This window comes from Seriola dumerili, unplaced genomic scaffold (genome assembly GCF_002260705.1).
Source record: "Seriola dumerili isolate Sdu_G_001 unplaced genomic scaffold, Sdu_1.0 BDQW01000147.1, whole genome shotgun sequence".
Lineage (NCBI taxonomy): Eukaryota > Metazoa > Chordata > Actinopteri > Carangiformes > Carangidae > Seriola > Seriola dumerili.
In genome coordinates this window covers 2434662-2451739 of record NW_019174402.1, presented here as the reverse complement: position 1 = coordinate 2451739, position 17078 = coordinate 2434662, and the positions used below count along the sequence as shown (strand labels likewise).

The following is a 17078-nucleotide window of genomic DNA, read 5'->3' as shown; positions in this document are numbered from 1 at the left end:
TGTACTTTGACTTGGACAATGAACATTTTAATACAGAAGCTTCTCAGCTCCTCCAGTTTTTTTATGTCATGCTAGCGTTGAGAAATTTAGCCTAATAATCTTAAATGGTTTTGTCAATTATTCTTAACTGATTTATAGTTTTCTTGTGTCATCAAATTCAATATCTAATGGATTAAAATGTTATACCAATTGTGATCTTAACACAAATGGGAGTTTGAATTAAGTAATCTTGTTTCTCAAAAGACATTTCAGCTGCAGATGTTTTTCTACACATTCAAACTAAACTAAATGAAATACATTTTATTCTTATATAACATACTGTAAAATATGTAAGTAGTAGTATTTTTTAGGTGTTAGAGAACACAAAGGCGGGCCGTCAGTACTGATTTGCTAAAATGCTGAGGTTATGTCAATAATGATTGTCCTCTCAAAAGTTCCAATGGTGGAAGTAGCATGATGTTGTTATAACATTGCCGAAAGTCTTATGGGTGGAGGTTTTATTGCATTCACTTTTTGTGAGTCAATGGGACAGAAGTCCTTCAGTGAAAGAGCTAAATAAATCTGTGTGTCGTCTGCATAGCTATGATTAGTCACCATGTACTCTTGGAAGATATAGCCAAGTGGGATTATATATATCGGTTGAACAGAATCTAGACAGGAGGACTTTCTCTGAACACTAGCAAACCTCTCAGTGCCTAAGGTTATTTGGTGATGCTCATGGCATCTATTGCACTGTGGCATGTGCAAGTCAACACCATCTTCTAAAGTAACAAATGAGAACGCAGAGAAAGAATGTGGGTTTTTAAAATAATTACACACTGCTAATAACCTCAGTCTTCCACTTTGAAGTATTCCTTTTTTCTTCTGTTCAAGTCAGATTTGCAGAGTCACACACAACACACACACACACACACACACACACACACACACACACACACACACACACACACACACACACACAGACAGGCGCCTAACATCAAGAGCTACAGATCACATTTGAGTCCACATGAAACTCTCAAAGCGCACGCTGAAGTCATCCATCTCTCCCTTAAAGCTGAGCCTGTTTTTCTGCTGAGCCTCTGTTGTTTTCCAGGAGTGTGATGGATATTCATGTCCTCACCTCCCTCTCTACAAATGTGCATCATTAAGTTTGACAAAACAGCCCCAACAATCCAGGATGACTGGTCAGGTCATGCATATACTGAATTTAAGAGGTAAATTGGTTTGAAGTAGTGAGGCAACCTCAGGTCGTAGACCCCCCTCCAGTGAACTGTGAGATGATTTTGGGGGGGGGGGGCTTAGGGAAATTTATGTAATGGAAAAATACATGCAAAGAATATGCCAATGCTTTTATGTTCATATTACTGTTTTAATCCTTGTATAATATTTTTTGTTGTGCTTTTGGGCTTACTTCAATAATGAAATGAAACTGTGAAAAATCCTTTCTTTTAGTGACAAAGCTCATTACCCAAACACCTACTGTATATCAGGGTGTTGCAGGCGTCATTTCATTTTCAGGCGGTTGCGAGTTGTTCAAAGGTACATAATGAATACAGGTAGGGGCACTGGAAAGGCTGGAAGCTAGACTACTGTTTGGCTGATTAAAAGGCCCAGCGGTAAGGAGAAGACACAGATGCATAATGAGACAAAGATCAGTGTCAAACAACACAGGTGCAACGTGTTATTCCCAGGTGTTTCTACGAGGTTTAAATCATAATGACTCCTACTATCTGAGGTTAAGGGAAAAGGATTCAATTTGAATATTAAAATGGCTGTACGTATGTGTCTGTAAGGAAAATAGAAGGTTATGTACCTCTGCTCTGTTTGGTCACCTGATAAGGTGCCCATTTTGTACTCCTGTGAAACTCTATTATGAAATTGAATTCAATTTATGCAACATTAACTTTAATGCAAACCCTATTTTCTCTCACTCATACTCCTCTTTACTGATACACACACACGCACACACAAATACACACACACACCACCAACACCACACAAAAGCTTAGTCTTGCTTGTTTAAGTGTCAGTGTTACCTATTTTCAGTTTTCTGCAGTGCACTGCAACTTAGACAAGTGTACACTTATACACTTGGATGCCAATGACAGCATATAACAGAAAAACCTATTACACATTTCTCTCACTTCCCCCCTCTCTTCCCCTGGTTTGTCTGACTTTCTCTCTTGATCTCTCTGCTGGCTCCAACTTTATCTTACTGTCTTTATCTGTCTCTCTATCACTTTCTTCTCTCTCATTTGCCAGCAAGATCTTCTAGTGATTGGAGTCTAACTTACTGAGAGAAAGGGGACGGAACAGTGCCAATGCTAATAGTTGGTTTATATCTGAAAGCAGCTGAGTGTGTGTGAGCAATAGATATGAGGGCATCAATCAAGAAATGCGCAATAAAAGTACAGGGGCTCTAACGACTTGTTTTGGCCATAACAACTGTACAGTTCATCCAAATTTGTGGCCAGGAAGGAAAGAGGAGGAGGAAAGAAATGGAAAGGGGCTGAGCAGGGAGAGTGAGATAAGGAGAGGGACTGAGAATGCAGATAAGACAGGGACGCTTGACACTGGAACTGTGAATAAGTGTGTAATAAAAACGAATTCTCTGCCCTCTCCATCTCCACCCGTCTCCTCCCGACTCTACTTCTTCTCTGGCAATCAGCTGTGCCGTACAGATCCTGTTTTGCAAAGCTGTAACCATCCCACTCCCACAACCCTCAATGCCAGAGCTCACCGTTAAACCAGTTATCTCTAAATCAATTTTGGATGCAGCCCATCACATTTATAGAAGACCAGTGGCCTGACCTGTCCTATAGTCAAACATGCTCAGAGCTCCTATGGAGTACGATAGGGAACCTGGAGATATAAATAAATGGTGAAAATCACTAAAGAACAAACTCACAGCTTACACAGTATGGGTACCTTCATGATGCGGTTTTGGTTTATATCGTCATGTTAACAATGGATCACATGACTACCTGTGACAAGTGCCGCTTGTGGTAACACCACAGACAATCACCACCTCACTCTGCAGTCCTCTTCAGGTGTCATAGTGTATTTCAGCATATTGTTTCATTTCATGGCCTGCAACTTCACTGTTTTGCTTCACTCTCACTGCTCTCACGGTGAGGCTCGATTGTTGCAAGCAATTTTCAGTGAAAAAGCTCTAAAAACCCACTGTACACAACTGGCTCAGCACTAAGCGGCCAACAAACACAGACATATTGGATGTATATTTCCTTCTGATGTAGCAAGAGGATTTAATGGTAATTGAACTTCTGTGCTTCTCTTTACGCTAATGAGCTGTTTCAAAAGATTCCAGGTTTTCACAGAGAGCTTATTTGGACTACAGTGGCCAAATCTGCAGACCCCATATGGAGATTTAAGTGGCCAGACAATTGTTGAATGTTAGGATAAATAAAATCAAGCTAGTACAGATGACTTTTTAAAATAAGCTTCAGCTGTTTATTTTGCTTGCAGACCTTAGAGGCCAGACCCATCTAATTAATCTTTTCTGAAAGTACCAGGTACCCAACTCAGTTGTTCAGACAGCACAGGGCCTCCACCAACAGACATGGCATAAAGGAATACTAACAAGCACTGCACTTCACTTTGAACATGTGTTACTAAGCTTAAGTGGGTCATTTACTGGAATATAAGTCAGAGGTCAAAAACATTTGCATACCTTTTGATCTGTGATAATAACATTTTATTATTTTTGCCTGTTTTCTCATCAGAGAGCGAGAAAGAGAGAGCGAGAGAGAGAGAGAGAGAGAGAGAGAGAGAGAGAGAGAGAGAGAGAGAATTTGGCTTTGAAGCCATTATGTTTGAAAAATATGTGATTCCTCGGGGTCTCGTACAAAGACCACAGTCAGCCACCCTGGGCTGGATTTCAACTTTAAACTGAGCTTAGCTGCCCACTTTTAGCCAACCAATGCTCCAGGCCATGAGGACAAATTACCCACGTCACACCTGTTCATATTTCTGCTCTGTATCAGCACAGTGCAGCAGGTCTATACAGGGGAAATAAATGTGACAGCGCTGAGAAAGGGGAAAGCAAACGCTGGCACACGTCGCATCAATCATCTGTCGGAGACTCAGTCGAGGTTTGTCTTTTTGTATGTGCCGGTGAGAAAAGTATGTGAACCTAGGAGAAGGTGCAAAAGAAGGCGGGAACGGAAGTGTGTGAGGCAGTTTAAATTAAGGTGTACGATGCTGTACGATAATGATGTAAGTAGCAACGAGCACATCAGTTCTGTAAGTGTGAAAGTGTGAAGGAGAAAAAGGTGAAAAAAAGACAACAGGGACACAGTAGAGAGGTAAAGACTGGTGTTTACAGAAGAAAATGATCCTGTCCTAATGATGCCTTTGATAGATGCCACTTTACATTTCTGTTTCTTCCATTATTCTCTTTCACCTTCCTCCTTGCACGTCTTCATGGGTGGCAACACCAGAGAGCACAGTCTCTTTGCTGTGCCTGTTGTCCCCCCACAGTTACCAACCCAGTGTTGCATCCTAACTTGAGTGAAACCTGTGTAAGAGTGTGACTGAATATGGATTCAGCCTAAGTTTGATTTACCTCTCACACAACCTCAAAAAGCCTCAGAGGCTCTCTCTGCTCTCTTCAGCCCATTGACTATTGTTTGCTGTGAGCCAGGTAAAGTCTAGCTGAGGCTCTCTGCCAGCTCCACTCAACAACTGCAGACGCTCTGCTGAGTACCCTGAACAAAGACCCACTGTGTCGACTTAACAGCAACAGTGGAGCGAGAGCAGACAGACTGCGGGCTGAAAATCAAAGATGAAATAAAAGGTTTGCACTGTCAATATCTGGCAGGAACAGAGACGAGTATGCAAGGACACTCCTTTGACACACGACTGCACAGAGAGAGCACACCAGCCACTGTATGTACAAGAGTGTGTCTGCACATACACATAAAGTGACACCAGTGTACCGTTCTCATTGAGTGTAACATCATTTTCATAAATTAGTAAGCTTGAGTAACAGACCACAGAACAAAAAAGTTATTATCAATTTAAGGTGCAAAATAGAACCTCGTTGCATCAGTTGAAAACCATAACCCTTTAATTAACAGGAAGAAAAGCAATTTACTCCTGCTTCACAGCACAGCATCCCTCTCTCTGTCTGTTCCTCTTGGCATCTTTTAGGATTGTTTTAATTATTTCCTGGCACACTGACTATATGACTAAAGCCTCTCCCTCCCACCCACTCTGTCTTTCTCTCTCTCTCCCACTCACTCACTCTTCTTTCCTTTACCACACGTTCAGCATGTGTTTACTCAGCCGCTATAAATGAGAAACAAATCTAAACATCTGATTAGCCTGTAATCAGCCCCTCCACATCCCAGAAGGACAGGAAGAAGCGAGACAAAGAAAATGGAGGAGACTGTGTGCCTCAGCCTATCCCGCTCCGCACGGTGACTTTAAAATGAAAAGCTACAACTCATATCCTTGAGAAGTTTTTCTAAGACAGCTCATCTTCTTCTTTAAGATGATGTAATGCTGCCTCAAACACTACAGTAGCAACGTTGCGCCGTCCCACAGTGGGTGGCAGTTTGGTAAAGTATCTGCAGCAAAATAGAATTACCTTTCAACATGTCTCACGCAATAAGCACTCACCAAAATGCTCATTACTGAGACTGACATGCCATTCCCTAGTTGAAGCTATGTTAAGGTCACGAACATCTGTAGATTGCACACATATTGTGTTTTCAGTTTCTGATGACAAAGGACAGAAACTGAGAATTGGTTCAAACTTCAAATTGTCCTTTTTCTTACAGCACTACAAAGAAAAAGGATGATATTGATTTCACGTATTGATGCCTGTGCACCGCAAAAACTAAATTTATATCAGAAGCACATTCCCCAGTTTACATGCCCCCCCTGTTTACTTTTATGTTGGAGTTGAGCCATGGCATAAATAAGGATGTTTAAATGTGTAGGTGTTTTTTATCAAACTAAATGACAGGGCTTAATGAAAGGGAAAATTCAACATAGTTGCAAACAAGTGATTCAACAATATTTGTAGGAAATATGTGCCATTAGTTGCAGGAATGCAGTGTTTCTGGCAGCTTACAGGTGAAGCCTGCACGCAGGCATGATAGCTAGTATCCTCTGTGCGCAGTGGGTGGAACAGTGGAATTGATTACTCAGGGCTCCAGTGTGGAGAGGGCCCTTAAACAGCCTGGACTGATAAGTTTGTATCAGCATTTTTATTTCTATTCACTAATTAGTACAGAATGAATATTGTTTGAATGAATACACTGATAAACTGAACTTATCATACTGAAAAATATATATACTGGAATATTAGGACCCCCTTGTCAAATGGACCAATGGTTTGTGCACATACTAGAGGATAAAGTTATGACAAAGGGCCTGCGATATGGCATTTTATGGAATTTGTGCCTCTTCACAAATTACATTAATTTTGGCTGAGACATGATCTCCAGCTCCCAATGCACAAATAAGATGTAAAAGCGATAGTGTGGGTGAGCATAAAAACAACAGCAGAACAGAACCAAACAGAAACCAAAATCTGGTCACACACAGATTTCACATACTGCTGAATGGTCAAAGTCATGATGGTGGACTGGTTACTCTGTGTAGTGATGACCTGAATATTGTTGAGGAGTGATGAGGAGAAATGCACCACATACTGTGCCACATTCACTGTAATTTCCACATAAATATCCAATAAATGCCTTTAAAGTAAATGCAATTGTTCTGCATTTTTTCCTGAAGAATTCATAAAAGAAAAAAATACATTCAGTGGCTGGGTGGCCTTTCACCACCAGGTCAAAAGAAGAAAACAAAAAGAGAAAAAAGAAAGGAAATTTCTTTGAGTGAAAAATCTGAGTGAATACAAATTTCTAAAACCGTTTAAAAAAAGGTTTGTCATTGGGATATGGATTGAACTGGGCTACTAACTATAATCTGCACAAGGACTCAGCAATTCAGGAAAAAAATGGTGTGAAACTGTGTAACTGTGTAGAGTAGTAGTATTTAAGGCCGTTGCAGATATTGTTGCTGAAGACTAAAGAACTTAAAAAGTCCACTATTGCTTCTTCACACTTGTTACTGTTGAACTCTGAAGACTTAGCCTACACAAAGAATTTCTTAAGCTGTGTGGGTGACCCAGTTAGTGCATCTTTTTTTACAGGGTTAATTTTTAATGTGATGTGTTGAGAGAAAGGGAGACATAGAGACGTAGCCGGAGTGGTTGTAGGCTCAATGCATTTAGTTGTGTTTCACTTCTTTGTGGCAAACTTCTGGCCAAACAAATGTGCTCTGCTGCTGTGTGTGCATGGCCACTTTGAACTTGGGGATAACTTTTGGAATTAGTTAGCAAAAGTTCATCATTGATTTTCTCTTTATTCTCCTGTTTCATCCATATCAGTGTAGTTTGTGCACTTTGCAGCAACCAGCATATTTAACTGGCCCAGCATATCTGGCTAGACACATTTGCAGCCAATCAAATCGTCATTAATGTCAAACTGCTATTATTATTAAATTCTTGGGAAAGTCAGTGAGTGAACTACTACTCAATGCATTATATCCTACCCAGTTTGCTCTCTTGGTGTGTGTGGCTGTCGTCTTTCTCTCATGTCCTGCATCCTCTATCTCTCTTTCCTCCTTGGTTATCCTGTGCAGACAGCGACAATTTCAGGCCGATCTGCAGGTGATCACAATATCTGACCTCTCTCAAGTCAGCCTTAGTAGTAGTGTTCAACACACGCACGCGCACACACACACACACACACACACAAACACAGTCATTCTCGCAAGTCTGTCTGTCCGATCTGTCTCACACTCTCTCTTTCCTCATCTCCTTACTTACCTCCTCAAAGCTACCTGCCAGTTTTGGAGCCTGACATTCCAGCTCCCCATCCCTCTTCTTTTAAGTCCTATCCCTTTTAACTTGAATATGACCAGAGTGAGAAGTGAAAGTAGACAGGTAGCTACTGAATAATGGATAACCCAACTGTTTGAGATTCTCTCTATTTTCAAAAGCAAGACGAAGAACACAACTTAAATGTATTTTGGAGGAGATGGAGAAGTCACAGTCGAGAAGGAGCTGAGGCTCGAGACCTCTGAGTGTTGGGTAACCTGGGTAGTATGGTGCTATGTAACAACATGTACATTCATAAACACTCTGGAGTTGGTTTTATTTTCATTTCTATTGCCTGTTTTTTTTTCCCTTCAAATTTTCAATCAAACCATTGTTCAAGTCATTCTGTCTCCTGTCTCCACAGCTTCTCAATGTGGTGGAAAAACCTTTGGAAATGTCTGGTATGATTCGACCTGTTGTCTGCTTTTAGTGTACAAGAGCGGCAAATATTTACTCTGATCGCTTGAAAGAGAAGACCACAAACCACACACGCTAAACAAGGCAAATAACAAGAAAACAAACAAAACAAAAAAACAATTTTCTTGTCTGGCCAATGTCAGTCTCAACTCTGCAGAGAAGTTCTACACTGCTGTGTTCAAACTAAGGCTATGAGTGCAGGTGAGGTTCCTTATTTTCTGCTGAAAACGCAGTCTCCTTTTCCCATCAAGCACCAATTACTTGAGTGTAAATAGTTATTCGACAACTGATGAGAGTCCTGTCGCTGGAAATGAGACCTAATTAAATTAGCCAAACTTCCTAATGACACTTCAAATTATTTGCTCCTCTCTTCACAGCCTACCGGATTGGCACCACAGCAGCGTGAAGAGCCGAGTTTAAGATAGGATTTGAAGAATATCAGAGTAAACTTTCAGACTAAACTTTCTTCCAAATTTCAGGGTACAAATCTACCCTGAAGTGCAATACATTTTCTCAATGTCAAGTGCCCACGCATCAAGCAAAACACTTCTGTAGTTGGAGGTTTACCAGAGTCAAAAACAAGTCTAACTTTCCCTGTCTCCCGTCCACGCTGTCACTGAGTGTCTGCCGTCTTCCTCTGCACTCTCATAAAACCATTTTGCTCAACTAAAGCCCTAAACCAGTAAAGAGGACTTGAAAACTTCTTCAGCAGAAACATGAGTCAAATCCCCCCAGAGCCTAATAGTTTGGCCTAAATATTGAACAGGATTAAAACGACTCATATTTGGTGTAATTATGTAACTTGTCTGTTTACGAGGGAGAACAGGAGACTATGTAGGGTCAGTTTGAGGGAAAGAGCGGCATATAGTGATGTATCAGAAAAGACAAATAGCTCTGTTTTTGTTTTTAATTATTCATTTCACCCTTGTGCTAAATAAGGCAAATTAAAAACATAACTCTTGTTTGCCCTGAGCAATGTTTTAATTAATGCTATTTAATATTTAAAAAAGAAACTATTAATAGTTGCATCATGTGACTCATGTGAATGGTAGATGTTGTGTGGAACATTTCTTTTATCATTCTGATTTAATTATATCTCTTCCAGAAAATCTTTCCCTTCACATCATCAAAGTTATGAAAGGAAGGCAGAGAAGTGATGAGATCATTAACGACTGTGAGACCGTTTGGGGCTCATCAGAATCTGGGCTACTTCAAAGTGTTTGTGGTCAAAGTGTAACAGATTTTATTTATTGGCTGAAATGTTACACCCTTGCGGGCAAATAACCTGTTCCTTAACAACATTAGGAAAAAAATAGGTAAAGGAAAGATGCGTAATAACCTGGATAATGAGATAGCCCTGACTAACCCTGCTTGGCTGTGGGCTAGAAATCAGGCTAATGAGAACCCTTCACAGCACAGCCTGGTCCTTCTTACTGCTACAGCGGTTTGTAGCTTATTCCTGCATTCTCCAACTTCAAATACAATCAATTGCTGAATCAATCAATTTGAGTGATTGGACCTCAAACTAAAGTCGTCTTCAGGCTTGATCTTCATTCTGTTATCCTGTGTAAAACATGTATGAAGACTGAAACTGCAGTGATTTATGCCTCATTAGGTAATTTGTAGTGAAATCTTTACTGCTTATGGACAAAGTGTCATAATGACTCCTACACCACTTTCCCCCTTTTGCTATTGTGTTCCTGCCCTCCAGATGTCCTCAGTGAGCTTCCTGCAGCTGTAGGTCACCTGACTGCTGCTGTCATCACCACCTGCATGTGCACCTGTGCTGCATTGGCTAAGCAGTGTTTCAGTATGTACAGACAAAAGTTACCGCAGATTATTCTCTGATTTTGTTGTTAGCATTTGAGCCACTGCCATTACCTTCCCTGTGCCTTATTACGCGCTATCACATTGCTGACTCCTTGACAGTAGACCTCATTCACAGAAGACATTTTGACGGTAGGAGAAGCACAGGTGTAAATAATAAAATGAATGCTGGCTGAATTGCTGCTTGGGTGTGTGTGTGTGTGACAAGCAAATTTTCCTGCAGTGCTCATTGATTATATTTCTATAGGGGACGTTGTGTGATTTTAAAACTGCAAGTGGTGATCAATCATATTAAAATGTGTAATTTGCTGCAATGAACCAGGAGGAACTGTACAGGGTTTGATAGATGTTGGTAAAACAGTACTGAGAAGAGGTCTAATCAGTTAAATAAGTGAAAACACAAGAGGAGGGGAACCACAGGTGTGGAGGGCTTTTAAAGTTAAAGTCAGTGTGTCCTCAGTGGGTTTGGAGTATGTTATGCATTCACACTGGAAAAGTGACAAAATAAAATATGCTCAAAAAAAGTCAGTATGCATATTAAAAATGCTCGATTTTTGATGGACACGTTTCTCCCACAGTGCAATGCACAACGAAAATGATGGAGCTGTTCACAGCAGGAAAACATTATGACTGATTGTGGATGGTGGTGGAACAGCTTTGTGAATGTCACAGCAAATAAAAAATGACTATGAAATCTTTTGTAGACTAGCTGCAAAAATTACAATTAGTGTATAGTAAATACTGTATGCAATAAGTATGTAGTATGGACTTGGAACACAGCAAGCATCGGTAAGGTTATGTGCACGAAGACTTGAGCTTCCTTTTAGGGAGTTTAATCAGCTCAGCTCGTGACAAGGGACACGTGAGCTTTCAGCAGAATATGTGATGAGCAGCCTCCTGTAATTTGGCGCTGGCTAAAATGCCACCTGAATTGATGAATTGAGTTAAAGTAGCATGGCAAATATTTCATTTCCCGCTGGAGTGTTAATTCTGTCTGGGTGGGACCAGGGTCTGCTTTTGGGTCGAGCTGCTACCCAGAAATGTCACACATGGCAGATTTGCACAGATTTAAGAACATGGATGACCGCTCCAATTATTGTAATTCACAGGAGGACCCCAGGTAACAACAGGCCTAAGCAGTGAGTTGAGTTGCTTAAGTTAATTTAGCAGCTGGCCACTTTATGACCCTGTGTTTCTCCACATGCTGTTTATTAACAAAAAGTGCACAGACCAGACAGTTATAGAAAATATAAAGTAGGCATGAGTAGGTCTCTTTATGTGCATTATCATTCTCTGTGTTAACAAACTGGATCTGAGGTTAATGGTTAAAGCATGAATGTTGTTCTCACAAATATTCACAGTCACTGTGCAGGACCCTGAGCAGCAAGTCAGACCGATTGTGTACTATGTCAAATGCATTTGATGTACGCATCCCAGGGGCAGACACACTGATAGACGTGCATGCATGCATGCATGCACGCACGATACTTGCACAGTTATGCAGAGACAGAAAGGGAAGGAGCGAGGAAGGTAAACAGATCTGATTTTGTTTTTTATGTGTGTGCTACCTCTGCATTTCCAACTCTCCAACTGTCTGTCTTTCCCAGTATCCTCAATCTGCAGGTCACAGTTACGACACTTCAAAATCACTGTTATTCCCAAAATGTCACAGGATAAAATGACAACAAACACAGAGGCCATGAAATAAATACAGAAATGTATGCGGAAGATAAGAGGAGCAGGAAGGATAAAGTTAGAAAGATACAGATCTATGTCTTGGAAGATGAGTCAAAGATGCAACGAAGATGTCAAAAACTCAGAGCCCTCTGTGGCTATAGATAGATGAAACATCACCAAAATCTTGAGAGAACACTTTTATGTGATCAATATAGCTTAAAAATCAACCTGAGCGAGTAATATAGAAAATCATGCTGTTATGCTGTTCAGTGTTTATTCAATGACAACATTCTATTGAAACTTCAGTCTTGCATGAGTGGAAACTTTTTCTGTTGGAGTGCTATTCAGAAGAGGTGAATGTGTTACTGAAGGACAAGTAGATAAGATGCAAGACTGAATGCAGAATGAAGAAAAAGAATATAAACCTCATACTGGGTTTGGTTGAGGCTTCCCTCACTCCTGGATAGTCTGATACATAAAATCACTGTTTACATTGGCTGGTTGCTTTTTAACTTTCATGTCTTTGCATATACATTTGTACTTTAAGTTATATCAATTGTGGTTCCAATGGTATCAATTTAGAATAAACCTACAGGATACTACTGATCTAAGAATCCTTTAAGCCATGCTTGCAGCTGGGCTCCATGGATGGTAGTGCCAGTCAGTCACTTTGAACCAGACAAAAATATCCCCAGCTATTGAAATTTGGTGCATATATCCTTGGTGCCAGGATGAATCCTAACAACTTTGGTGATCCTGTGACGTTTTCAGTGAAATGACTCGACAACTATTGGATGGATTGCTATGAAATTTATTACACACATTAATTGTATCCTCACGATGAATTGTAATAATATTATTTCTCCTGTACTTTGGTTTATGACCGTATACTTGCAATTCCACTCAGCCTCTGCTATACTTTATATTTAGTACGATGCACGATTATGGTTAACACACTAAACATTATATCTGCTCAAGGATTGTTCCATGTTAGCATGCTGACGTTAGCAGTTAGCTCAAAACACCTCGGTGTCTAAGGAATGTCCCACAGAGCAGCTAGCACGGCTGTTCACTCAGGAGGCGGAGCTACAGCGCTCCATCCGTGTCTACACAGGAAGTGTCCAAGCACAGTGCTGAGTGCAGGTCACCCACGTTTTGGAAGTGTTCAGAGCCCAACACACAGTCATTATGGTTACTCATGTAAAATGTAATAAAATATGCTTGAAGCATCAGGTTGTGGTAAAGTGGATACAGCATGAGTAAAATAAGTCACTACTTATCTGTTCCCTCAAATGCATGTGAGAAGAACATGGCTGAACGCTCTCTGCGTCGAAACGCTGCTAGCCTCGTACAAGTGGACATACTTCACATACTGTACAAAGGTGTGCTGTAACAGTGACCACTGGTTGACTCGTGATCTCAGTGTTAACTCCTGTTATGTAGCATTTGATACTGACAAAGTGAGTACACATTTTAGAGTACATAAAGCCCAATCAATAATTTACAGTAAAGTCACGATCTGGTGGGTTTTATTTCCCTGGGTCATTATTATCCCCCATGTGTTTACTTAACACTATTTTTACATGATGGATAACGCCAAGGGTGCAGAAAAAGAGCTATCTAAATTGAGTATAAATTAGGTCTGAAAGCCAATAAATGCAATGATGACTTTTCCATCTTGTAAAAGAAAGTGCAGCACACGCTATGGGGCTCCGTCTGGCAGCAAGAGGAACAATTTTTATTGTAGCACATAGTGAAACTAATAGCCTTCCTGTTATGATGGTAATATTTGAGAGAGGGCTTTTTCTGTAACAGAGTTAAAATTAATGAGCTGCCCCACTTTGACTTTACGGTTGACTGAGGTGAACGGTTTGACCTGTGTCAGTAAATTGCCGATTGTCCAGGCAATATATTTCATCTGTTTACACAACACAGACAGAAAGCAGCAGCAACAGGCAAAGGAAACACTGGAGAATATAGGAATGGAATCGGGATGAGGAGATAAAAAGGCGGCATGATGAGGGCTCAGAAACACATGACAGAGGTGAGAACCCACAGATTGAGTTGTCAAGACAGCAGGAAAATGATGATCTGACAAGCTAAAACTGTGGTTCTTTGGCACTTTGCTACATGCCAGATCACCTTGTTAGAATCATCTGACAGGGAGAATATAGCAAACCGCTGACATAACAAAACCTGCTTTTATATGAAAGAAGGCTTTAAAAGTCCTTCTCAAAGAGTTTCATTAGCAAGCCATTCTTGATAATACTGTTCAACTGAACAGCGAGAAAATGAATGAAAATCAGAAAGCTCATTACTGACAATTTTGAGCTCCGAGCTACAGCAGATGACATTAAATCACACAACACAAACAAGCTCTCTCTCACGCTTTTTCGCATCTCATTTGCTTATACACAAGGCAAGTGATATTCTGCAGCTCGATTTCAATTAGTCTCACTTCGACTCTTACCTGATGTTTTGTATCTGTAATATATCTGGATCTGTAGCATTGAGTGAGGCCACAAAGCTGCCCACAGGGATGTTTTCCATCTTGGTGACTGTCAGGGGATCCGGGAAGAAGACAGGACCCTCGTTGACATCTAGGACTGTGACATGGACAGTGGCTGTGGCGCTGGGGCCGTAGCCAACATCAGGAACCAGAGGATCCTCATTCTCTACCTTGATGAGTAGTGTGTGGAACGCTGTGGCCTCGTAGTCCAGAGGCTGAATGGGGAAAATAGTTGGTAAGGTAATGGAAGGATGATTATGTTGTGTAGTGCAATATATAAATGCATTTGGAAGTCTCATTGACTTTACCTTGACAACTGACAGCATTCCCTCATTATTGTCTGGGTTGGTTTGGATCTCAAAGCTCTGTGTGGGATCTCCGTTTATTATAGAGTAGATCGCTCTCCACGCCTCCGTGGCTGGATCATCTCTGTCGTCTACTGTCAGGTTGACCACCACCCCCGTCGAGCCCTCATTCACAGACGCCTCAAACTGTTAGGGTCAGGAGAAAGATAAAATCATTAGTGAGAGAGAACTGAAGATACCTGATTCTAGAGACTATAAAATGTGACAGAGAGGATGGCCTAGATGAAGACTTTCGATAAGGAGCTGATTTAGGTACTGTAAATCTGAAGGTGTGTTCAGACAGAATGTGATGTGAACTTTAGAGGCAGCACAATGTTAGGGTTCTGCTCTGCCTTCCGCCCACTCCCATCTGTTTTCACTGTGTTCCCCTTCCCGTTGTTTCCGTTGCGTCCGTCTCTCTGTTTGTGTATGTGGACATGCTGGGTGTGGCTTCCTGGTTCCTGCTCCCGCCAATTCTCCTACGCACCTGTGCATGATCACCTTGTCATCTTAACAATATGCTGCAGTATATATACACTTATCGCTAGATTGTCTGTTCACTTTTGTGGTGACATCACTGTGGCCAAGTTCCTAGTATCACTGCATGAGTTTACTGCTTGTTTTAAACAGTGTGAAGAGATTCTCCTTTAGTTCATTAAAGTGATAGTTTGGGTTATTTGACATGGGGATGTATGAGGCACTTATCCCTAGTAAGTGTATTACCTGCAGTAGACTTAAGTCACTGTGCTCTCGCTTTGGAGAAGCAGGCACAGATGCTGAGTAGTGTGCTGCTGTGGATGGGGACAGCAGAATAAAACGTTCTAGCTACCTAAAAAAATCAATATCAGTCTAAGTGAACAATATATTTTGAATATTTTCACTGCTTTATCTTGCGGTCCAACAGGCCTTTCCTTTGGCACTATAATTTCTCAACTATTGAACTTCTGTGCTCCAACAAATAAGCGCACTTACGCCGCACACTGTATTATGCTGCAGATCAGACTCATAAAGGACGGTGTGATGGCAAGATAAAGCGATGTTTTTTTTCTGCTGTCCCTGTCCAGAGCACTACATTGCTCAGCTTCTGGGCCAGTACTTCTGCCTGCTTCTCCAAAGTGGGCGGGCGCCAAAGTACACCTACTGCAGGTAATGCACTGACTGTGGATAAGTACCTCACACAACCCCACGTCAAATAACCAGAACTATGACTTTAAATTCCTGCAAAATCTGAAAGCAGCAGGACATGACACATTGATGAATCTACAGCTATAAAGCACAGCTGTCCACTGTGTTTACCTTGACTAAATCACGTGGAAGTGAAACCAGGGTGCAACAAAATGAGCCCACACACCACAACAACTCAGTTTGAGTGGTTTATCAATCTCGTGAGTCACTGCCTCCTTTTCCAGCCATCACTTTAGCAAAAGTGGTGTTTCACGTTTTATTCGTGAAAACAGTGCAAATGCTGCAGTGTCGCATTTTAAGATATGATGTGACAGCTTATGACATCAGATACAGTAGAACTGAAATTGAAATAGTCAGATTGATGTCTCCATATAAATGGCTTCATCAACATATTATATTTTTTATTACTATCATCACTGTACAACTCAAAATGAAAAACCACACCACCCGCCGGCCTTGCTGGCTGCAGATTTGTCATGCTATGTATCATGCCGCACTGCACCATCCAGACAACAATATGATTTTCTGTGGAACCCACTTTTTATTTGTCGAGCTGTTGACGTCATGTGTCACTGTAACGAACACCAGTGATGTGACTGGCTGCGTGAGTATATTTGTTAATCACCACGCCCTCTGATCTATATATCTATACAGCTCTTTTGTGCATTCAAGGCCTACTGCTTTGCGCTCGTCATTGTGGTTGCACGATTAAAACAGGGGCCTTAATGTTTGTTATTGTTTGTGACATTTTTGCTTTTGTCATTGTCATATGTAAACAGGGCACCCAGTCAGAAGAGAGTATCTCTGCTGTCATAGGGCCAGCCCTAGGAGGTGTGTGTGTGTGTGTGTGTGTGTGTGTGTGTGTGTGTGTGTATGGGTTGAATGAATGAATGAACCCTCACAAACTACAGCTAAATAGAGGGAAGAAACTTCTAGAAGGACAAAAACAGATAAACAAACAAAACATGTAAAGAGATGTAACAGTTAATTTACTGCAGTCACACATTCTGCAGTCAAATCCAAGAAAACACATTTGCCTAAACATTAATTCACAGGACAGTAAACACTTGAATGCATGGACAAACAGCGCGCACAACAAAATTAACACATTTCTCATCATTTCTCACAGTGCATCTCATTTATTTTTCAGTTTCAATCACTCCCTCCTTCTCTGCTAATTGTTGTCAGCAGACCTCAGTCAGAT

General features: G+C 41.0%; 1 protein-coding gene across 2 annotated transcripts in view; it reads right to left on the bottom strand.

The window, feature by feature from the left end:
• The window catches only part of cdh13 (cadherin 13), a 298033-nt gene that overhangs the window by 41062 nt on the left and 239893 nt on the right, over positions 1-17078 (bottom strand). For both annotated transcript variants that reach the window (XM_022749887.1, XM_022749888.1), the window contains exons 10-11: positions 14654-14836; positions 14307-14560 (exon numbers count right to left, since the gene is read on the bottom strand). In XM_022749887.1, coding sequence (XP_022605608.1) covers positions 14307-14560; positions 14654-14836 — 437 coding nt within the window. The remainder of the gene's footprint in view (positions 1-14306; positions 14561-14653; positions 14837-17078) is intronic.